This window comes from Pleurodeles waltl, chromosome 8, assembly GCF_031143425.1.
Source record: "Pleurodeles waltl isolate 20211129_DDA chromosome 8, aPleWal1.hap1.20221129, whole genome shotgun sequence".
Classification (NCBI taxonomy): Eukaryota; Metazoa; Chordata; class Amphibia; order Caudata; family Salamandridae; genus Pleurodeles; species Pleurodeles waltl.
Window position 1 is genome coordinate 1,325,286,489 of NC_090447.1, and position 23,671 is coordinate 1,325,310,159.

The 23,671-nt window shown below is 44.2% G+C and overlaps 1 protein-coding gene and 1 long non-coding RNA gene across 6 annotated transcripts in view; one reads left to right on the forward strand and one right to left on the reverse strand.

Moving 5' to 3' along the window:
- LOC138249222 (uncharacterized) overlaps positions 1-10,915 on the reverse strand; it is an 87,103-nt gene extending 76,188 nt beyond the window's left edge. Inside the window, exons 1-2 of one of the 3 annotated variants that reach the window (XR_011194794.1) lie at positions 10,850-10,899; positions 10,619-10,682 (exon numbers count right to left, since the gene is read on the reverse strand). This is a non-coding gene — a long non-coding RNA (uncharacterized lncRNA). Of the gene's footprint in view, positions 1-10,618; positions 10,687-10,849 lie in introns of all 3 variants that reach the window. The other 2 variants (XR_011194793.1, XR_011194792.1) reach the window with 2 other exon arrangements.
- A 146-nt stretch (positions 10,916-11,061) lies between these two features.
- The window catches only part of EXPH5 (exophilin 5), a 548,780-nt gene continuing 536,170 nt past the window's right edge, over positions 11,062-23,671 (forward strand). For all 3 annotated transcript variants that reach the window (XM_069202313.1, XM_069202314.1, XM_069202315.1), the window contains exon 1: positions 11,062-11,317. In XM_069202313.1, the coding sequence (XP_069058414.1) occupies positions 11,154-11,317 (164 nt within the window). In that variant the 5' untranslated portion in view covers positions 11,062-11,153. The remainder of the gene's footprint in view (positions 11,318-23,671) is intronic.

The window sequence follows — 23,671 nt, forward strand, 5'->3', positions numbered from 1 at the left end:
AGTAAGTCGGATGACGTCTGGAGTGGACAGATGCCAGATCAGATATCAGGTGCGGAGGAAATCTTGACGGAGCTGAGGGCCGGATTTCGCGCATTGATAATAGATTTGACTTGCTGACCACCAGGCTTGATAAAATGAGCAGTAGGGTTGGGCAAGCACCAATCGCGCCTGGAGGGAGCAGAGGGTCGAATCTCTACAACTTAGGTCGACACAGCGATGCTCAGAAAATGCCTTCAGAAGGTCGATGGGTGGTTAAAGACTGTGGCTGTAAAGAATGAGGATTTGGAGGCCAGAGGGCAAAGTAACAACTTGCGCATAACCGGTATAGCGGAGTCCACCAATACAGTAGTGGTCGATTAGATCTGTTTGTGGAGAACCTGCTGGTGGAATTACTGGGGCACCAGGGCTTCACCTCAACCTTTGTGGTAGAGAGAGCACATTGTATACTGGGCCCTAGGCCTCCCCTGGGACGCCTGCCCGTTTGATAATTGCCTGTCTATTGAATTTTAGAGACCGAAACACTGCCCTCCAACCTACTAGGGAGAAAGGCCCATTACAGTATCAGGTGACAGTCATATCCCTCTACCCCGATTTCATGCTTACAATGCAGGAAGCCAGGCGGAAATTCTCTGGGGCCAAGGCAACACTCTATTCTCTTGGAATACATTATGGCATGATCTATCCAGCCAGGTTCAGGGTGGAGGTAAACGGTAAAGCATGATACTTTGATACCCCTAGTGATGCCATGAAGTTCTGCAAGCAACATCCCCAGTCGGGCGGATCGTCTAGCGCGGCGTGACAATCTGGATGCTGGGCCTGCTTCGAGCATGGAACTGTATCCCCCAGAATAGACGAGGCGGCCTGGACTGTAAACACTGCTATGTTTGAATAAACAGCATTTCCCCCGTAATTATATAAGATAGTAGTTATTTTGTTGCCCTACTGTTCATCACTCATATTCTTTATTTAAGTCAGGTGGTACTCTCCTATGTCACTCTGTCAATCCCATTCGCCGCTGGGAGTGCTCCGCGGCTGCACTGTCATGCTCCCATGGTTGATTCCAAGCTATTTGCTCTTCTATTGTAATGGTTTTTGTTTAGGGGTTTTGTGGGATTTGTTTGGCATTTCTGGTCTGGGTGTGGGAGGTGGGTGGGTTGTTTCACTCATATGGGTTATGTGATGTAATGTTTTGTCATGCAATGCAGTTTCTACACACGCTTAACCTATGCTAGGGCTCCACACGTCCCGCATGCTAGGGCTGGCGCTCCCGAGACAAAAAACATGTTAGGCCTCACATTGCTATCCTGAGATAGACGCGGCCTTAATCATCCCTGGAAAGATAAGATGGTGCTGCAGTACCTCCGCAGGTACGGGATGCAGATTGCTTTCCTAAAGGAGACGCACCTCCCCACTGGCACAGTGCCCTTCTTTGCAACTACATGGAGCCCACATCAATACTTTGCTAGTTACAGCTCCTACTCTCAGGGGTGTGTGTATCCTGAGTCATAAAACAGTGCCGTTTGGCCACTATTGACCCAACGATATGGGAATGGCAGATATGTGATGGTTGTGGGGCTTTCAGATAACCGTAAGGTCCTACTTGCGAATGTATATGCCCCTAACATTGACGCTCCCGAATTTTTCTGGGACATCCATTCGCACATTGATAGTTTCAATATAGAGCACATCCTGTTGGGTGGGAACTTTAATTTGGCTGTGGACCAAGCATTGGACACCACTTCCTGTGCCCTGACATCCAAACCCCACTACATTAGGGCTCTGAGGGACCTGTGTATTACCTTCGCTTTACATGTCCCTTGGCGACTGTATGACAGGGGCACGTTGGCCTGCACGTTGGCCTACACCTTTCGTTCTGCACCCCATGCTACATGGTCGCATATTGACTATTGGCTTTTGACGGGCGCTACTGCACAGTGGGTTGCAGATGTCACGCATTTACTTCAGACCACTCCCCAGTACTGATGACATTTTCTATACCTGCGGCTTGTGGGGCCAGGAAATTTTGGAGGTTCCCAGACATGGTGTTGTTGGACGCTCCATTCTGTGCGGCCTGAGGGAGACAGTGGTCAATTTTTTTAAACTAAGGGCCAGATGTAGGAAGGCATTAGCACCTCGCAAACGCCGAAAAACGCCGTTTGCGAGGCGCTAATGCCCTCACGCGATGCAGAAACACATATTGCGAGTCGGTACCGACTCGCAAAATGTGTTTCAGACTCGCAAATAGGAAGGGGTGTTCCCTTCCTATTTGCGAGTTGCACCACGATGTAGAGTCGATTTGTGACCGCGAAAGCGGTCGCAAATCAACTCGCAGTTACCATCCACTTGAAGTGGATGGTAACTCATTTGCAAACGGGAAGGGGTCCCAATGGGACCCCCTTCCCCTTTGTGAATGCTCACAATAATATTTTTTCAGAGCACTGCCTACTCTGAAAAAAAACGAAACTAAAAGGTTTCGTTATTTTTTCTATTTGCAGCTCGTTTTCCTTTAAGGAAAACGGGCTGCAAAGAGAAAAAAAAAAACTGCTTTATTGAAAAGCAGTCACGGACATGGTGGTCTGCTGTCTCCAGCAGGCCACCATCCCCGTGAGTGCCTAGACTCGCTATGAGGTCGCAAACTGCGACCCACCTCATAAATATTTATGAGGTGGGTCTTTGCGACCCCATAGCGAGTCGCAGAAGGTGTCTGAGACACCTTTCTGCATTTCCTTTTGCGAGGTGCAAATTGCGAGTCGTTGGGACTCGCACTTTGCACCTCGCAAAAGGAAACCTACCTACATCTGGCCCTAAATGAGGTATGTTGTGATCTAGCGCGGGTGGAGGCACAGATTATAGACATTGACAGGGTGACTGAGGCGGCCGATGTCGCCCCTCATCTGGGGCGGTGTAGGGCTTTGCTTGATGAGTTCAACGTATTGGCAGAGAGAGAGGTTCATTACATGGGCAACGGCCTGTAGATGTGGAGAGGGGTACAGACCCGGGAGGCTGTTAGCCAGATTGATCCAGCCCCCACATCCTGTGTCCCATATCCTTGAAATTAAAAGACCTGACAGCAGCGTTGTTGTCGGTTCCGCTGAGGTCCAGGAGGAGCTTCTCAAATATTATTCCATACTTTATACAGCACAGGCGGGGCCATCTGGACCTAAGTTACAGGACTATTTAGATGACATTGCCATGGTTTGGCTCACATCCACCCAACAACAGTTCCTTGGTGAACCCTTCTCTGCCGAGGAGGTGTTGCAGGCGATTGATTCATTAGATGGGGCGCAAGCCCCGAGGTTGGATGGGTTTGCTGGGGTGTTCTGCAAGAAATACAAAGATATTCTAAGCCCTCATCTGGTATCGATGTATGCCGAGCCTCTGGAGGCTGGTGCTCTGCCTGCATCTATGCGAGAGGGAGTTATTGCTCTTTTGCCCAAACCCGGCAAAGACCCTCTATACTGTGGGTCATATCACACCCCTCTTTCTGATAAATTTTGACAATAAGATCCTGGTCAAAATGATTGCTACTTGCCTTTCCTTGTTGTTGGACATGATTATCTCCCCCCTCAGTCTGGCTTTGTTCTGCATCTCTCTACCTCTATCAATCTTTGCACTGTCTTTTTGGTGATAAACAGAGAGTCCCCAGAGGTTCATGTGGCGATTGCCTTATTGGACGCCAAAAAGACTTTCGATTCACTTGAGTGGTCCTTTTTGCATGCTGTCCTTAATAAGCTCGAGTTCCTCCGAGGCTACACCAAACTGATTGCTCTGCTGTATTCACAGCTTACAGCAGCCATACAGCTTAGTGGTGAGCTCTCCTCCTTTTCCCCCATAACACACAGTACGCGGAAGAGGTGCCCTCTGTCACCTCTGCTCTTTATCCTGGCGATGGACCCCTGGTACGTCACTTATATAAGGGACATATCCACAGAGGACTGCAGTGGTCCAGTGGACCGCTCCTGGTGTCGCTATATGCAGATAACATCCTGCTATTTGTCTGCCATCTGGACACAAACCTGGCACTAGTACTGGCAGAGGTGACCCGTTTTGGAGCGTTCTCTAGGTTGCATATAAATTGGAGCAAGTCAGAGCTGTTTCCGCTGACTGATATTACTCGCCCACCTGAGACAGAATTTCCCTTGCGCTGGTGCCCTGATTCGGCGACATATTTAGGTATTCATTTGCACAGAGACAGGGAGCAGGTGATACAGCATAATTATGGACCCGCGATGGAGAGATTCACTGCACAGGTGGATAGGTGGGTGAAGCTGCCGATCTCTATGGCAGCCCGGCTATCACTCATAAAAATGGTGGTTCTCCTCCAATTTCTTTATCTATTTCTAAATATTCCAATCCAGCTCACTAACTCTTTTTTTGCTACACTTCGTAGCCTGGTCATTCGACTGGTATAGGCGGATAAACATCTGAGCATCCGATGGGAGATTCTTACTCTCCTGTATGAGTGGAATGGGTTCGAGGACCCTCACTTCCACCTTTACTATTTGGTGGTGCAGTGTCAGTACACGTATCACTAGTATCATCCTGATGTCTGTCTTTATTACTCTATCCCGGAGCAGGACCTGGCGGATCCTGTCCCGCTGGGTGCCCTTCTACCTGGTGGTGTTCCACTACATCGTAGAGATATTCAGACTATCTCCACAATTAGCTGGGCATGGCGCAGACTGGCACATTTGCTTCAATGCAACACATTGTACTCCCCAGCACTGACCCTGATTAACAATCCATTTATACCCATCATACAGGAGGCACCCATACAGTGCACATTACAAGCTGTTCAATTTAACACTTTCGGGGACGTTTTCCCAGATGACCACATATTTTCATGCAAAACAGATACTCGCTTCGCAGACACTAAACTCTTGCAACACTTTGTACTATGCCGTCTGCAACGTGCCATGCAAGCACGCTACACTACGTACCCACTGGCTCCTGCAGAGTTTACACCACTTACCTTGGTTGCTACGGCGGCCTTAGGGATGTGCTTGGTATCCAGACTCTCCTTGGCTTGCATTAAGGCTTTACCTCTTCCATATATACGACTAAGGGAATCCTGGGAGAGAGATCTGGGTTGCCCACTATCCCAAAAAGTCTGGGAGGTATGCTATGTGCAGACCAGGTTTGTCTCATCTAACCAATGACACAAATTAATACACTTTAAATTCCTTAGAAGGGTATACATCACCCCCAGAGATACAGCTCGAATGGACCTGAGCCGCCCTGCTGCCTGCCCCAAGTGCTGTGCTTTCATCACTGATTTTTCACATATGACCTGGACCTGCTCTAACATTAAACTTTTTTAGTGTGAGGTGTATGACAGAGTGTCGGCCATTGTGGGTTGATCTGTATGGCCGGACACTCTCTCTGCCCTTCTTGGCTATACTGACAACTTACCCATGTCCATAAGGCGCCTCACAGTGATATTGCTTTTGCTGGATAAGCGGGAGGTTGCAATCCGATGGTGTTCTAAACGTGCACCTAGCGTTCACTCATGGTTGGCCAGCCTCATGTATTGCAACTCTAATAATGAACTTTACGCTTCACTACAGCCTGTGAGTTCTTGGCCTAGGGACATTTGGCAGCTGCTAAGGGACTACTTGTTTACATTGGCTGCCACTCCTCCCACATCGCAGTTAACTAATGATGCCAGCTCATGTTGAATTCAAGCCATGCATGTCTATCTCTCTATTTCAGCACTGACTGTTTTCTGCCTGCTGGTGCTCAATTGCCCTCTGAGCACACAAGATGATATTATATATAATTTGTGCAGATGCTTGATCATTTATATGCTGTATAGTGTATATGTTTGAACTGCATTGCCATATGTTTGTTGTTTGATGTGTTTTAAAATGATAAATAAAGTTTTTAAAAAATAATTGAAATCTTGGAGAATAAGGTATGAACCATCAGTTGTTGGCCCTGAGTCAATTTATCGTCATCAGTGGAGCTCTCAATGTTCTAATATTTTATTAGAATTGCTTTAAGTGTCAGCTATGCCCAATGAAGAATCTCATTATTCAATGTGAGGGCCTGTTTTAGTTGAGGCAAACAGAAGTAGTCAGATTCAATTACTGAACTGATTGGTGTGTTCCAGCTAGCTTCCTTATCTCAGATTACTTCTGAATTGTATAATTTAAGCACAAAGATGGTAGAAAGGTAGAGGAAGCAGATTCTCCATTCCCCACATTGTGATGAGTTCCCAGCACCTGCTTTGTAATGAGGATGCCAGTGTCCGCATCACTTGACAAGTACCTATGCTTTGACATTGTTTACTTTAAGTTCACCAGGGTTCATTCATGTGGCCACTTCCCACTTCAGTATTTCAATATCTGAAAGGATTCTTGTAGCCCTTCTACCTGAAAATAAATTTGTTGTGTCAATATGTGGGTGAAATTAAATTCCTTCAGAGTCTATCAGTCTAAAAAACGGTTTGATGGAAATGTTGAAGAGGATTGTATAGATGTGAATCCTGTGGGCCTCCATTCAACACCTTTTTTGTTCCTGATTGTAATTATCCTCGTCTGACACAAAGGCCCAGGTTTATTAAGCCTTTGCACTGGCAGAACGTGATGTGAAGTGCGAGGGTTTTTTGGAGCTGGAACAGTGTCCTTTTCTGGGTGCAGAAACTATTTTAACTCATTTTACCTCAATAGTGTGTTACTGAGGCAAATTAGCATAAACATCCAAACGTTTTGCTGCAAGGCGTAATGTACAGCGGCGGCTCCTCCGTTAGGGTGGAGGGGCGTCGCCCCCTCCCGCCAGCAGCAGAAGCTGCAAAACCTTTAACAAATGAAACGATAATAAATCATGTTTGTTATTGTTTTGTTTGTTAAAGGGGTGGGACCACGGGGTGACGACTTGTAAGGGGAGTGCACTGTGCACTTCCCTCAGTGTGCATGTATGTTTATCCGGCCGTCTCGGGCCGGCCAAACACACACGCACAATAGGCTCTCTCCAACCCAGCAACACAGTTACTGTGCTGGAGAGAGCATATACAGGCTCCCAGTCTGCCTGGGAGAGCCCTAGCTGGGCACTCCCAGCCAGTCCTGACGTTGCTCTGAGCTGCGTCAGGATTGGCCGCATGGCAGGCTGGGAGCCTGTGCGTGCAGCGACGGGAGAAAGAAGAGCGGTGGATCGGGTACGTTTTTTTAATTTTATTTTTTTCATTACATTTTACGCTCTCTCAACACCGACACCCCTGTGCGCCACACCCGCCCTACCCTTGTGAGCGAAGCGCGCCATGACTGGTAATGTACTAAGATAGCCAGATGGTGTTTGTACCAAAAGCTAAAGCCTTTTTGAAGCAGGCTCAAGCAATGGGAAATGTGTTAATTTCTCCCAAAAAAATGCATCGCAGGTGTCCTACAGTACCAGCACACATCCAATGTGTGTGATCCTTCTGAGTTACTCAGTGCATGGGAATTTGTACTAAAAGGGCACGCTTCCAGAACAAATTCAATGCTTGACACAACATGCTCACTTCTGTGGGGAACAGGGTCAAGACTGATTTGCATATGGCTAGGTCTAAACTGGGGTGACAACGTGAGCAAAAGACTTGATGAAGTAAACCCAGATCTGTGACTGGGGGTGAATGTTTGAATGGTTCTGCATTCCGTCCATCATTTGTGTTTGTCTGCTTTTGTCGCCATAAGTGCGCCGGCTATGTCCAGACATGGGTCCCGGGTTCACTATGCCGCTGGATTCAAGCTGGCCTGGCTGATGAAGGGTGATACCCTGAAACCGGTCCCAGGGTGGTTGTTTCAGGTCCAGGGAGGGCCTGGCCTGGCAGTTCAGGCTGGACTGTTCCCATGGGGAACAGGGTCAAGACTGATTTGCATATGGCTGGGTCTAAACTGGGTTGGCATGGTGAGCAAAAGAATTGATGGAGTAAATCCGGATCTGTGACTGGGGGTGAATGTTTGATTGCTTCTGCATTCGGTCCATCATTTGTGTTTGTTTACTTCTGTACCATGGCACGAGGCACAAGACTCTGTGTCATGCAAGGCAACCCTTTGTGACTACCAGCACAGGAAAGTACACCAGCAACAAGCCAATCTTAATAGATGTAGCTTTGCCTTGTGTTTTCCCTTTTCTGCAACGAAATGCAGCAAATTTGTATGCTGCGCAACATCGTGGTCAATCTGGGATATTGTGCCCTATACCTAAGAAAGGACTGCGACTACCAAAGCACTGATTCAAAGACCAGGGCCTCTGGTTTTAGGCACCTGAGCAGCAACTCATACTCTATAAAGTTGAATGCAGTCAACAGAGCCAGTAAAATGACTAGGGACATCTTCCCATAACAAAGCAGCTATCAAATGATCTCCAAAATTAATTTTGCTGGACAAGAGAGAACACCTAAATCGCAATTGTCATTGTTTTTGGGGCTCCATAATCCCTACACTTGTGGAAATCCATCTCTTGTGCCCTACCGGCCCCAGAGCTTTCTGTGCTTCTGATTCCCAGTTAGAGCAGTGACCTGGGTTCAGGATACAGTGAGTGTACATGACAGTGTGATGGCGCAGGTGTGTGGATCTCTAATCAATGCTCATGGTCAAGGAGGCAAGTAGGTGATATTGAGACATAATTCATCCATAGCTCTCAAGTGCCTCCTCATTTAATGTGTAACCTTATTTTACCCACTTGTGCCATGTCCTTTCTATATGTTCATCCCTCAGATCAATGCACTTCTAATGAAAGTTTAAGTTGGACCACCGCTCCATTATCAGAACTCTCTCACAATTATAACAGGTTGAAAAGTAACGCCTTCTCCCACTGCCCGTTCCCCACACAATCCAAACGCTGACCCTAGAGCATCTATGGACCAAAGAATGTACCCACAACTAATAGTGTTCACTCAACAAAATAGAAATCTAGTGGCTTTGTTAGTGCCTGGTTAGCTGTAGCGCTGTCAAATTCACATTGTGTGCTCGGGGGAACCCCTAAATTTGTACACCTCAAAATCTGACCTCTATAACTCGCCCATGGGTTGATGAATCAGAGACAGTGTGCTCAATGTCATGAGGCAATATGTCCCCTAGACAAGGCACGCCACAGCGTATGAAAATACATTCAATTAAGTAAGGGCTTACTCAATAATTGTTTTTTATAACAGGAATAAAATGTAAAAGATTTATTACAAAAACTTCAAAATGTGAGATACAGAGATCATAAATGCAAAATGCATGAAGTCAGTGCCATGAAGGCTCTCAGAATAGGGTATTACAGAAGAGGAAATCAGAAAAATGATAAAGCAGCAAAATGAATAGAGAAACGGATAGCATCCCTAGTGGCAGAGGAAAGTCTTTGGGAATTTTCTGGTTCACACCCAAAATGCGTGGTTTACAAGGGCAGCTCCTCCGCAGTGGTGGAGGGGCATCGCCCCCTGGCTGAGCCAGCAGATGAAAAATAAAACGATAGCTTGCTATTTTCCATCATTTTTAATCTGCTGACTCAGCCAGCAGCGTGTACAGAGAGGGGCGGGGCTGGGCCACAGGAGGTGGGAGTGGGTAGGAAGGGAGAGTGCACTAAGTGCACATGTGTGTTTAGTCGGCTGTCTGAGGCAGGCCAAACATACATGTGCACTTAGGTTTCTCCAGCCCGGCTGTATACACAACCAGTATGGAGAAACAGCACAGATTCCAGGGTTGTGCATAAGCGGCAGTCCAAGCTGCTCATACCAATCCTGACACTGCTTTCATGCTATGTTTAGCATGCAAGCAGCGCCGGGATGGCTGGGGAGCCTGTGCTGGTGTCCCAGCAAATGCCGTGACACCACAAGAAGAGCGAGACGGCTGGAGGCGGCGGGAGACAGGCGTTGCAGCAGAAACGGTAAGTGTTTTATTTTTCTCTTAAAAACTTGTTTCTCCCAGCAGCCCCCTTCATCCTCACCCTTGACATATGTGGCAGCCACCGCTGTGGGTTATACACCATTTTCTAATATAGAAAATCATTAGTTCTGCAGAATCATTATAATGGGAGCACAAGAATTGCATTCTTAGCAAATAAGAGCTCATTTTTGTGAAACGCCATGACGCCTTAGAATTTAAGCAGTATACCAGTACATGAGTATTGATTCTTCCCAATCTCTGCTGATGTCATCCAGAGATAACAGGGCAAACTAGTTCAACGAACAACAGTGAACTATTCAGAATAAATAGGGTGCAGTGAGCTAGCAGGTGGTCCTCAGAAAAAGAAACCTCATTGTGACCACCCTAGAAAGTTTTCACTGAGAACAGCAAGAACAACACCAATTGAAATAAACAAACATAGTTCTGCGTGACTGTGTGCTGCAGGAATAATGAACAGTATACATGCAGGAGGAGACATCCATTTTAACAAGATTATGTCTAGGCTCTAAATTGAGGCCTAGTTAGCAAGATCCAGGAAAAAAAAACACCTATATGTCATAGAAAATTTGCTTCAAGTGCAATAGCATCACGTGCACATATAAATTCAAAAGTAAATCCACGTTCTGCACGATGTTACTAATGCACAAAAAATAGAATGCACAAAAACTCCAAACATCACAGTAATAACCTTAAACTCTTTTCCTCCCACACTTAAAGGACAGCAGATGAGGCAGTACCGGGGTATTTACGGGTCCTACCGGGTCACCTTCACTTCGTTTCTTCCTCAGATGCATCTCTACATATACAAGGCGACTTCCTCCATAAGTGGACGCGGGTATGGTATGTAAATACATTGTGAAGACAAGAATGTAAATACACTAAGAACATGCTGATTAGAATTAAGAAGTTGTAATTAAAGCCTGGTTCTATAAACCGCACATTTTAGACAGCTTGAGCAACTGGTTAAAGGTGATATGTACCTTGGAACGCGGTCTTTCTGCTGGCAAAGTTATGTTATAAATGTTACTCAACCACTTCATGCTGTGTTCATCAAAAGAGAGCCCGCCCACTCGGGGAAGCGATTTGCTGGGCCTCAGCGCCGGCTCCCAGTTTGCAGCGTGGATTGGCTAAGAGGACAGGCAATCATTTGAGCTGTCAAAACAAGCCCCTGGGTGCAAGTAGGAGCGTCCCATGCATTGTTTCCCAATGTAGCAGCGATTGATTTCATCTGGCTGCTGCCAGGTGAGCAGGAGCGCGCGTTCCTCGTGCCTTAGTAATGCCAGCATGAACGCGAGATTTCAAAGAGTTCACGCTGGGCCTGGGCACGAAGCGTCGAGGGACAGCTGCGGGTCTGACAACGGGTCCGTGAAGGCGGAGAGGAGGAGCAGGGTGCAGCGGGTGCTGGAGAGCGAACGGGAGTCGAGGGGTGCAGAGGACCGCAGACCCAGGTACACAAACTTCAGGGAAGGGGCAGCGGGGGTGGTTTGAGCTTCTAGTGTTGCCCAGGAGGAAGTGCGAAACGAAATAACTCTCTAGTTTTCTCTCGGGTCTTACAGGCTGCAGATTAATGCCTCACACCACTTTGAAGCGCAGATTCTAGTAGCTAGTTTTTCCGGGGTTCCTGTCGCTTTCAATAGTAGTATGAATGGTGTAAAACGTGCCAGTGTGTGCAGAGTGTTTTTTCGTGCGATTTTGCGGCTATAAGGAAAGTAGTGTGGTGGTATCAAAAACGCCACGCCGCTACTTTTTTTGCACGGCACATCTGTGCCCATTAGCAAAACGGTGCAGATTTTGCACAAACACATTCGCCAAAATGTGAGGGTTTCTAGCATATGCAAGTTCTTCCTCGCTTTATATCTAATAAAGTCGCTTTAGTTTCAGATTGTCGTTTGTGGTAACGATATTAAATGAAGTCTGGAGTCAGATCGACGGCTTTCTCTGAACGAGCTCTGCCTTACAAGTACGCGCCACGGGCGGGGCGGTATGAGGCGTCGAGGTGTTTAATTCAGCGTGTTGAGGCGTCGGTGACATTGTAAAGAGCTCATTTAACTAACTTTGAGTGTGCCGCGGAGGTGTGTCTTGCACTGCAGTGTGTGTTTACACTTCATTGCGTAATAAGAAGCTAGTGGTTCACTTGTTATCCGCACCCTCGTGTCTTCAGCTCTGGAACAGCTGCCGGGAAACGGATCACTCCCGCTGGTCCCTTGCACTGGCTAAAGGAGTGCGCCTAGAGGCATTTTAACATGCGTTATATGAGTGTCCCAGCCTATTCACTCTATCAGGCCTCCGTGCAACCGCTAATACATTAACAGTGAGGTGTGTGGTGCATTATGAAAAACAAATTATGAAACGCAATTAAAATACACCTTCATACTGGATGTCTCAGGGTCACTGTAAGACTGGGACCGTGAGCGCTACCAGTAAGCGTCCAGTGACAGGCCCTGATCCCTGGCCTGAGGTATTTTAATTTTGTGTTATAATTATAAACCATACAACGGGCATTAGAAAATATGGGACGCCTGTCTTCTACCAAACATGCATGTGTAACACACACACTTGTTTTTTTAATGTGATTGGTTAAATACATTAAAAACAAGTGTGTGTATGTTGTTAGAAAACGCATTATTGTATCCTCTTGGTCATTTGCGGCATTGGTACCATTTCAATGCAGATGTTCTTCCTTTCTTGCTGAAGCAGTATTGCTGGGTGTGTCTCCTGACCCTGTCGCCGAGCCCCTGGTTTAGTGCTTTGTCAGGTGCAAAATCATAAACTCCACATTTCTGGCCTCTACTTTTGACTGCTGTGACCTTACAGGTGACAGTAAGTTTGGCTGTGCGCTGCATGACGTCACAGTGCCTACAGCTGCATTCCATCACGCTCCCTCTGTGCATTATGGCTTGCGCGTGACACCCGTCCGCGCTTTCCTCCCTCTCGAGGAGGGTGTATGTAGGAGGCATGGGAGAGGTGTACCACATGCACTTGTCGTTTATATCATTAGAACCGCTTAGGGGAAAATAACCTGTTGTTTATACTTTCTCGAGCTGAGTAGCGCCTCACTCGTACGTACAGTGTCGTACTAATGGCCGATTGTGACCTATACACGTGCTAATTAACGACAACCATTCAGTAGCTAACATAGTTACACAATTTTCAACTTTGTTTAAAATCTCTATTAATTTATTGTTTGCCCTCTGGGTAAGGTAATTATGACAGAAACGCTACTAGATTGTGGGAGTGATGTGACAAAATGGCTACCTCTTGATACTTTTCCTCGACTGGTACCATATAGTGTTACGGTATTTGTTCTGTTTTAAAAAAAAAATATTTATACAGTTTCATTCGCACCTGCATGCTTCTGGCAAAGTCTTCTTTGAAGACATTTAAGCATTTTTCTCAGGTGAGCTTACCTTGTAATTATCTTTTCATAAGTACCCTTGGCAGCTGCGTGGGGAGGGTGCGTACTGTATTGTTCCTGCTTCTTCATTAGATCACATTGACCTGTTAAGATGCAGTTGTGATTACCTGCCCCACCTCTACAGGTCTAACTCAGAACACACCACAAAGCAGCTGAAATCAGAGGAATAAATAGTGCAAGTAACACCGAAGATGCTGCTAATTTTCGCTACCCCTCATCCCTTCTACGGGGTGTCCGACCTCTCACCCCCGTTTAATACTAGTCTCAGCCCTGCAGTTCGTGTTACATTAAATTGGATTTATGCAGCTCCAACCTGCCAAGTAAGTAGTGTTAGGGCATAATTGGTGGACTTCACCAAGGTCCTTTTATTGCAGAGCCACGTGTGCACAGTTCAGTGGTCGGGAGGACAAGTACTGGCCCCTGTGAAATTTAGGAGACAGGATTTTTAGATATCCTAACATTTGATTCTAGTGAGTAACTAGTTAATGGAACAAAATCAGAAAAATACTTTGGGGCGAGAAATAATGTTAGATTCAGGTTTACAGTTAGGGGCATAAAAGTCCAAGATTAGGCTTACCAAGCCACATCAAATTCATAAAGAGCCCAGCTATTTTACGTTGTCCCAGCGTTAATAAGCTTGTCAACCATTGACCCTACAACTGCATTAGAAGGCACTATTACACAGCCAGGTTTTTAGGCTCTCATTAAGGAACCTTCATCCTTCGTAGCATGCAGGTAGAGAGGAAGGGCATTCCACCCAGAAGCGGCCAGCGTAGAGAAGGAGGTACCACCCCGATTTTTCCCCTTAGTTTTAGTTATCACCACCAGAAGTGCATCCGAAGGACGCAGAGTTCTAGCCAGATGGTAATGAATAAGTCTTTTGGCCAGATAAGCATAACATATTCTATAAAAGGCTCAGTAGGCCAACACCAGTCCCTTAAATTTCACTCTGTCCCGAATTGGCAGTCAATGCAATTCTTTAAGGTGCCCATGGATGGAATTTTTCTTCAGACTATTTAAGAGAGCTGTTGCATTCTGTACAATGGGAGACCCCAGTATATTGCACTGGCATAATCCAGCCGCAAGATTATAAGGGCGTGCTCTACCATCTTCTGGCATTGTGGGGACAGAAACGTTCTCAAAGATCTGAGAAGCCCGAAACGGGTGCCCACCACACCGTCCACCTGGGCGTTGAAGGACAATTTATTGCCAAGCTTACCCTCAAGATTATGAACTAACGTGGCGGGAGTCAGAAGAGACACAGCAGAACTAGGCCAAATGTCACCACCCAATAAAGGAGTGGGGGAACTAAAAACTAGGACTTCTGTTTTGCTCATGTTGTACTGGAGATTGCTCCAGGACATCCAGTGGAATTCTGCTGACAGACAGGTTTATCCTTGGATCAAAGTGGGGGCAAGGGAAAATGTCTGAGTTAGAGCCTTAGATAAGAATAAAGGTACAGTTGAACTCAGTGGTTCCCAAACTGGGAGCCACGGCTCCCAGGTGCGCCATCAAAACTAGCCAGGGGACCCGCACACAGTTTGGGAACCACTTAGCTATTTCCAGTTCGGACACAATAAAACTACAGCCTCATATCCACTAGGCCCTCTGGAATGTGCACCTTTAACCCTAGTTATAACAACAGAATCCGGGGCGAGTCTTACCTCCAAGCTCTACCGTGCTTGCATTGACAGCATGCCCATATCCTATGTGATACTCAGGACAGACTGGGAAACTGACCTAGAGCGCCCACTATCCGAGAAAATATGGTTGGCCTGTTGTGGCCAAACCCATTTAGTGTCCTTCAGTCATTGTCACAAACATAAACATTGTAAGTTCCTCCACAGGACCTACATAACGCCTATGGCAATGGGACGTATTGAGCCTTCACGGTTCCCCAATTGCCTCAAAATCCCACGCACCAATTGCTGATATCCTGCATATGACATGGGCACGTAGCACACTGGGTTGATGTGTTTGCCCAACTCTCACAAATGTTGGGTACAATGCTCCAACCTGATCCACTATTGGCCCTTTAGGGATAAGTGGGGGATATTCCAAAGGGTCTGAGGAGCTTTGTGGCCATAGCGCTCCTTTTGACAAAGAAGGAGATAGCACTGCATTGGGGTACCAGACACTTGCCAACGATGCAGCAGTGGCTGCGACGTCTCATCTACTGCGACGACACTAGCAAACTCTATGCATCTTTACGACAGCCTAGACTTAAGGGCATTTGGCAACCACTGAGGAATTACCTACGCACGCTGGATGACACACAGCTGGATTGTAATACTACGTATTCCCTTGGCAAACCATGCACCCTCACTGTTAGTCACAGCCTTTTTATGTACAGCAAGCGGAAGTATTGAATCTTTGTTTGCCTTCCTAATTCTCACTGCAGCCTGTAACAATGTTCTTGGCTTGTTTTATCTGATATGTGTCAACCAATGTTAACTTCACTGTACACATCCCCCTCGAGGGGCTGTAGAGTCCTGATTGCATTCTAGTGTGGTATGGAAAAACATGATACCGTTTTTTAACAAAAAGTGTGAGTCCTAACCCTAAGAAATAGTCGCCGTGGGCTAGTATTCAAGATTCCCATTGTTTATCTGAGTGATTAAAAAAAGCCAGTCTTGGAACTAAATAAGTCAATAAATATTTTTCTCAGTTTAGTGGTTTTAAAGTTGTTGGAAAATATTGCTAGCAAAGTAGTACTTGTTATGTGAATTGAAGTTGCACATGGTGGGCTGATTTTGACAGATAGATTTTAAAACTTAGAACAAGAGCTTTCCTTCATTTAGATTGCAGACATTGATGTATCCATGTGGGCAACCAAAGACATGCAGGGAAAATATTGATGGATCATAAATGTGAAACTGTTAAAAGTTGCCAGTCAGCCACAGTATAAGGCCAACTGCAAAAGGCAATTGAGAAAAGGCAAATTCTGTAAAGTAAGGGGATACAAGACCAAGGTCTCACAGGAATCATCGGGGGTATCAGAGTATGGTGATACGAGAGAGCGAGTAATTGGTTAAAGATTTCAGTGTGTTTTTAGCTGTACATGGGCTTCCTTGGGCACTACTCGCTGCCTAGACTGGATGTAACTTGCTGTCTCTTTCTTGGGTGCTGCCAGGTTCTATAGAATTAGCACAGTGGTTTGTCTGCACTCCAGCCAAGATTGCATTCTGACCAAAAACGTACACTAGTTGCTTTTTGAGAACTTCCTCGTTCGGATTACTATATTTAGTCAAATCACAACAATTTCGATCTAGGTTTTTAGCATGTAGGACCATGATACACAGAAGCCACTAACTTCTCCCTGCAAATGATAATGTTAGTGACCATTTTATATATACTAAACACGCATTAGTTATTAATACATAATTCAGTGGTGTTAATTATTTCCACCTTTGGTAGATGAAAAGCTGTAGGGATTACACAGAGATAAATGTATCAGGTACTCAACTTTCAGACACTGGCACTCAAAGAAAAGGTGCAAAAAAAAATCCAAAGGACAGGCCTTCTTCATCTGTTCACCCAGGATCTGGAATAGTATCAGTATGACTCTGGAACTGTTATAACCCCTGTGCATCTCAGAAAGACCACCTGCCCCTAAATTACTAGAACTATCCGATGTTTGTCACTTGTAAAACAATTGCATTGTTCACTGGGCTCTCCACCCTTTTCAGTACCGTATAGTTTTTCAGCTAGACTTGCGCTATACACATGCCAGTATGCATACATATGTACATCTAAGATATCTCGCCATCGTTGACATGACTGGAGGGATTATTCCTTATTCCGGGACCAGTCTTGGAATGGTGGGAATTTTAATTTTAAGTTTAGCAGACAATGGAAAGAATCGTGAAACAGTCTCTGAATCACTACCACTAAATAACATTACAAGGCTTCATTTAAAAAGTAAAATTGTTCAAATAGTTGTACCAAAAGTATATTTTGACAGTAGAGGCAGAGTGTACAGTACACATTGCCATAGTATCAAACCCATGCTTAACAGTTTATTATTATTAATGTTCGTTTCAATTTTCACAATTATGAGACACTGACCTCAAATGAATGTATTTCCTGTAAATTTGTGACACTCAAGGAGAGCTCTGTTAATAAAGGAAGGCAGTTTAATGAGTCAGACTGAAGGTGGTGATCCTCTGTGACACAAGGACAGGAGCACATGGCACTAAAAACCAGTGTGTTTGTTGCTTATGATTCTCCTGCCCTTCTTGCATGGGTTATGACTACCACAGTCCTATCATTCCTTGTTACTGGTTGAAATGTAGGGGTGTCCAAACACATTGCTACTGTTAGCGGGTCAGACCTTATTAAGTTAACTTATAAGGGGACGCATTGTAGGTCGATGGACCTTTTGACTGCGCTTTGAGTAGTTCCCACCATGTAACCCCGTATCAATGCAAATCAATAGCAGTAACAATCAATTACATCAATAATCAATAGGGGTCAGTAATTTCCACACACCATGACCTCGCAGCCATGCATAACCACACCTTTATGTAAAAGTTAAAAAGTTTATTTCCCTATGTTAACAATGCTAATGTCAAGTAACTTAGGGCCAGATGTAGCATTTTCCGATTTTGCAAATCGGAAATTGCGAGTCAGTGCGACTCGCAATTTCCGATTTGCAAAATCGGATGCAGAACGGTGTTTCAGACACCGTCTGCGAGTCGCTATGGGGTCGCAAAGACCCACCTCATTAATATTAATGAGGTGGGTTGCATTTTGCAACCCCATAGCGAGTCCCTGCACTCACAGGGATGGTGGCCTGCTGAAGACAGCATGGAAGACAGCAGACCTCCATGTCTGTGACTGCTTTTTAAATAAAGGAAAACGAGTTGCAAAATAAAAAAAAATAACGAAACCATTTGGTTTCGGTTTTTCAGAGTAGGCAGTGGTCCATTGGACCACTGCCTGCTCTTTAAAACCCTTTTTGGCAACATTCACAAAGGGGAAGGGGTCCCATAGGGACCCCTTCCTTATGCGAATGGATTGCCACCAGTGTGACACTGGTGGTAACTGCGAATTGCTTTGCGGCCGCATTCGCAGTCACAAAGCAATTTAGCATAGCGATGCGGTACCGACTCTCAAATTGTGAATGAGCATCGCAAATGGCATTTTGCATGGCGCAAACTGCGATTTTCGCAGTTTGCACCATGCAAAATGAATGCTATATCTGGCCCTAAGTCTCAAAATCAAATGATAAACATACAGAAACAATACTGGCTGCCCAAAACGCCTAAAGAATGGCAATATAATCAAAGATTGGGCCACTATGCATTCTAAGGTTACAGTACAAATTAATAGCAAGAATAACTGCGTAAACGAAATAACTTACATTTAGATTCAGCAAAAAAAAGGCATCAACTGTTGTTACATGTAGCAAGCATCATCAGTGAGTACCCTAACTAAACTTTAGATTAGAATAGCATGTTTGGACTTCATTCAAAACAATTTAGTCAGCACAAATTTGGAAAACATCTAACTATGGCTCTCTCAAAATTAGTGGTTGGTACCCATGGACAAAAGCAAGTAGACATAACAATCAGTAACATCTTCTTATCTTCTTATACCTGTCCGCAGTATGGTTCAGAAAGCTGTGACAGTCTTCCTCAATTGGACATCAGTTCGTTCAGCAAGGCATCAGAATTCAAATTAAAGTTCAAAAAGGTAAAGTCTCTTCAGGCAGTTCGGAAAAGAATAATCTGAAAAATTGACTCTCTGGGCAGTTCAAAAGAATAAAGCTAATGGCAAAGTGGTTCCCTTTGTCAGTGCAGTCTGGCTAAGTTAGATTTCCTAAAACTACTTCACAAGTTGCTATTGGTTAAAGAATCACATGTTTGCATGTAGTCCTATGAAAATAGAACCCCAAATCTAAGAATTTACTAATACACTGTTCACATGTTGATGATTGGCTCCTCTTCTCCTGTTCCCATCGCTCATGAGAAAGAATTCCAGCTACAAGCATTTGTTCAGTACAGTGGAAAATCACAATTTAATTCTCTAAGCAGCCATTTTATAAGTCGCCTAAGAAATGCAGCTTGACACGAGGCTCTGTAACTAGGCCCAAGACCTTGCTAAATTAAGGCCTACGATTAATAAAGCTCATACAAAATACATAACCCTTAATATGACATACTACTACATTAACCAAAACATAAGCTCAACATTTTACATTAATAAGCCATTATTAAGTACACTTCATGATCATTGACGGCCACTCAGGTAGGCGCGATTTCAAATGCGTGCATTATTTCTCTATGTTAACTCATTTTCTATACAAATTCAACACTCAGGATACATGAATATTCATTAGTAAAATTCAGCGTTAAAAATCTTCTCTGATGACTAAATTTGTCATCACACCTAAATCTTCCCACACAAATTTTCTGCTTCAGCTAAAATTTGTCATCTCTATCCCCTTTAATCTTCGGTCCCTCCTCGAATTTTCAATAAACAAATTTTCACTTTTCACTTCTTCCCTCCTCTGACCATTTTTCCTTTTCTGTAACTCAATCATCCTACATAATTTACATAATCCCCATGCTCCAATTATGCAAATTGCAATAATTCCTTGTATCACTTTCAATATTATCAATTTCCCAGTGTTGCTGAGCCAGTTTCACACTGAAACAAATCCTTTGCCTACTTTCTCACAAACACCTGTTTTTTTTCAACCCTTTAAAATCAGCATTTTTATTAGTCAGATTAGTAAGTAAGCTTCTAATTTCTTCGCTATTATCAGGTATATACGAGCAGCAATGCTTCAAATTAAGCATTTTGCAAACTCCACCATCTTTTGCTAAAAGAATGTCTAACACAAGGCGGTTCTGGAAAGTCATAGATCGTACCGCAGCCATGTATCCATTAGGATCATGGCTGATGAAAAATTTGTCAACATGTTATCCACAATAGTAGACAACTTTCAAATTTGTATAGAATTCAGAACAACTCCTACTTAAGGAATCATTGCTCCAAATATATCTCCCATTATACCAGTAGGAGACTCTCTCTTTTGTTTAATGTGATGAAATTAAGTCACTTTTGGTCATCTTTTCAAGCCATCAAGTTGGAATATCTTTGGGAAAACTATCCACAAGTAGCATGTGCTATACCATCCTCTTGGAAGACAGTAATAAGCATTTGCGCACATAGGTAATATATACCAGGTATCAATGGATCCTGTCCATTCAACATAAATGTCCATTTACTCTGAAACAGTAACACATGTCTACATTCACTCGTTCCCACAAAACAAAGTGCCAATATTAGATTTAGGCCTATATACAAAAAGCTTTCCTACATGTTGCACATCTCAAGCTAATTTCCCTTGTGTTTTTATTTTACTAAATGCATAATCATTTCTAAAAGTCCCTTTTTCTAGTTTCTCTTTTAATGCCTTTCTCCTGTCATCTGTCTAGTCTAAGAAGCTCTTTTCTAATGGTGTAAGCAAGCATGTCAGGTTATTCTTGGGCGCATATGCTGTGCCAAAAGGCTCAAACAATCCTCTCACTAATTCTATATTATTCTGCTTTGCTACTCTACTCGGGTACATAATTATGGGGCAAAAGAAAACACCACATCATGATTGGAGTAGAAATATTGGATGTACTCCTGGTCATAGAATCTTGTTAGTAACAGACTACAACTTATCCCATAAGTGAGGGGCAAACTATGATAGGTAACTCCTTCTACGACTTACGAAGGAATCTGCGTGCATACATAGCAATTCCTCGCATCCATCTTCTCAACATATTCACTCAATGATAGAAGATATTAGAAGAAAGTTTCCCTTGTGCATTGTCTACGTGTAGATACTTCTCATCTAAACTAAACTTCTCTATCTCTTTTAGTGTAGTAATTGTTTCTATAGCTGAAGTATGGTTGGCTTTACTCTTGTCAAGAACAGTCATTCCCACAATCAATATCAAGCACAATGTCACACACACAATTGCCAAACCAGTACTCATGTATTTACAGCATCTGTTCTTCCTACCCTGCTAGCTAACGTTAATCATGATCTGTAATAAATCAGAAAGTAGATGAGATAAATAGTAACTATGCAGCAAAATCAAAAACAAAAATCTTTAATCTTCTTTCAGCAGCTATTTACAGCTTTCAGTCTCACTTCCAGGATCCTTTGTCCAAATCAGTTTAGCAGCTTGTCAAATCAGGTTATCTTGTCAAATCAGGTTTTCAAAGTCTTTTCCAGTTACTTTCAACAGTCTCTTTTTCTTTGTACCTTTTTCTCAGCTTGTAATTGCAATAGTTCAGTTCATTGATTTCCTTCAAGCGCCAAAATATTGACCTGGAATGTCTCGATCAAAACAGAGGCAAAAATTCTCTTTGCCATTCCCTCGTTATTGCATACGCCCATTCAAGACCAGCGTACCTTCGACTTGCTATTCTCTTTCTTTTCAATTTCGATCTCCATTCAATTCTCCTTCACTCAGATCTTCTTTCCTTGTCGTATCTACTTCTACGATTGTTGTTACAACAATTGCTTCCTTTCTCTTTGCTTCAGTCTCCAGCCACTTGTCTCCTTTCAGTGGACCCTTGGCCAATGCTCTTTTCAGTGTTGAACTTGAAACTTCTTCTTGCTCTGCAGGATTTTCTCTTGATGGGCCTGCAACTGATTCAGGAGGAGTCAGATCACATTGGCTTTGATCCGCCGCAACTCCTTCCCCCCTCGGGGCCTGTTGTTTGCTCTGTTTGTCTCTCAAAATCATCTACTTCTGGGAGAGCCCTCCTCTGACTAGACTCTCCTGCAGCCTTAATTGAGATTGGCTCACTGTCACTCTCCTGGAGTTCTTCTCCTTCTCTCACAGGAATGACTGAACCATTCTCAACGTGCTCAGATCCAGTTTCAGTTCCTCTTTCTTCTCTTTCCGGCTCTGAGGTTTGTCTGCTCGTTGTTGGTACTTTCAAAAACACCTCTTCATTGTCCTAGGAACATGCCACTTTTCTCGTGTGGTTTACGAGGATCCAGTTCGGAACTCCAGCACTCTTCACAGCTGTGGTAGTGCTCAAAACTACCTGGAAAGGGCCTTTCCACCAAGGTTCTAAACACGTCTTCCTCATGTGTTTTCGGACCACAACCCAGTCACCAGCCTTCAGGTTGTGTCCTTGATGTTGAGACGGTTGCAGTGTGGTGGCTTCCACCTGCTGAGAGAAAGAGCGAACCACATCAGCCAGACCTTTTCAGTAATCCAACACTATATAATCTGTTATGTTCACTTGAGCATTCGCAGGAACCGCTGGCAACCTCATTACTCTGCCTTTGAGGATCTCATCCGGTGACAATCCTGTCTTCCTGTCGGGTGTGTTTCTCATGGTAATCAAAACTAATGGTAGTGTGTCAGGCCATTTCAGATTCGTGGATGCACACATTTTCGCCATCTTTGATTTCAAGGTACCATTCATCTGTTCCACTAGTCCTGATGCTTCAGGGTGGTAACTACAATGCAACTTCTGCTCAACGTGGCATCAGTTTCCTAAGCAGTAGTTTTTCTACTGTGGGGCTGTCATTTCTTTGTGTAGGGTAAGCTTCAATCCAGTGACTAAAGATGCAATCACCAACACATATCTCAATCCTCCACACACCGTATCTCAATAAAATCCATTTGCATCCTGCTGAATGGACCTCCCGCTCTTCCAGTGTGGCTCAAATTGACCACAGTCCCTTTTCCCACGTTCATTCATTGACAAATGAAGCAACAATGGCAAACTGCTTCAGCAACTTGTCTAAATTTTGGATACAACCAATTTTGTTTAAAAAGATGAATCATGGCATCCCTCCCAACATGTGCTTGACCATGATTATATCTAGCCATTTGAGTCAAGAATCTATTCAGCAAAAGCAACTTCCCATCTTCCGTAACCCATAATTCACATTTCATTTTGCTCCATGATCGTTTTTCCTCCCTGTCAACATTATTTTGCAGCGTTCTCAATTCTTCCAAGGTATGTATTACATGCAGTGCATAACTTGGACATGTTTCATCTTCTTCAAGTAACAATTCCCACTTATCCTTAAATGATATACAGTTCAAAGCACAAAACCTTGCGACTTGATCCGCATATCCAAATCAACATTGGTACGGTACATTAATGATTTGTTAATTGCATCCAAAACAAAGGAAGAGTGCAAGTATGACACGATTGCCTTACTGAACCATTTGGGAAAGAATGGTCATAAAGTGTCTCCACTTAAATTACAGTACTGTCAGAAGGAAGTGAAATATATGGATCACCAGATTGAGAAGGGAATAAGGAAAATATCCAGGGAAAGGGTCACAGCCACAACGAGGATGAATCCCCCAGCCACACAGAGAGATGTCAGGATAGTTTTAGGGATGGT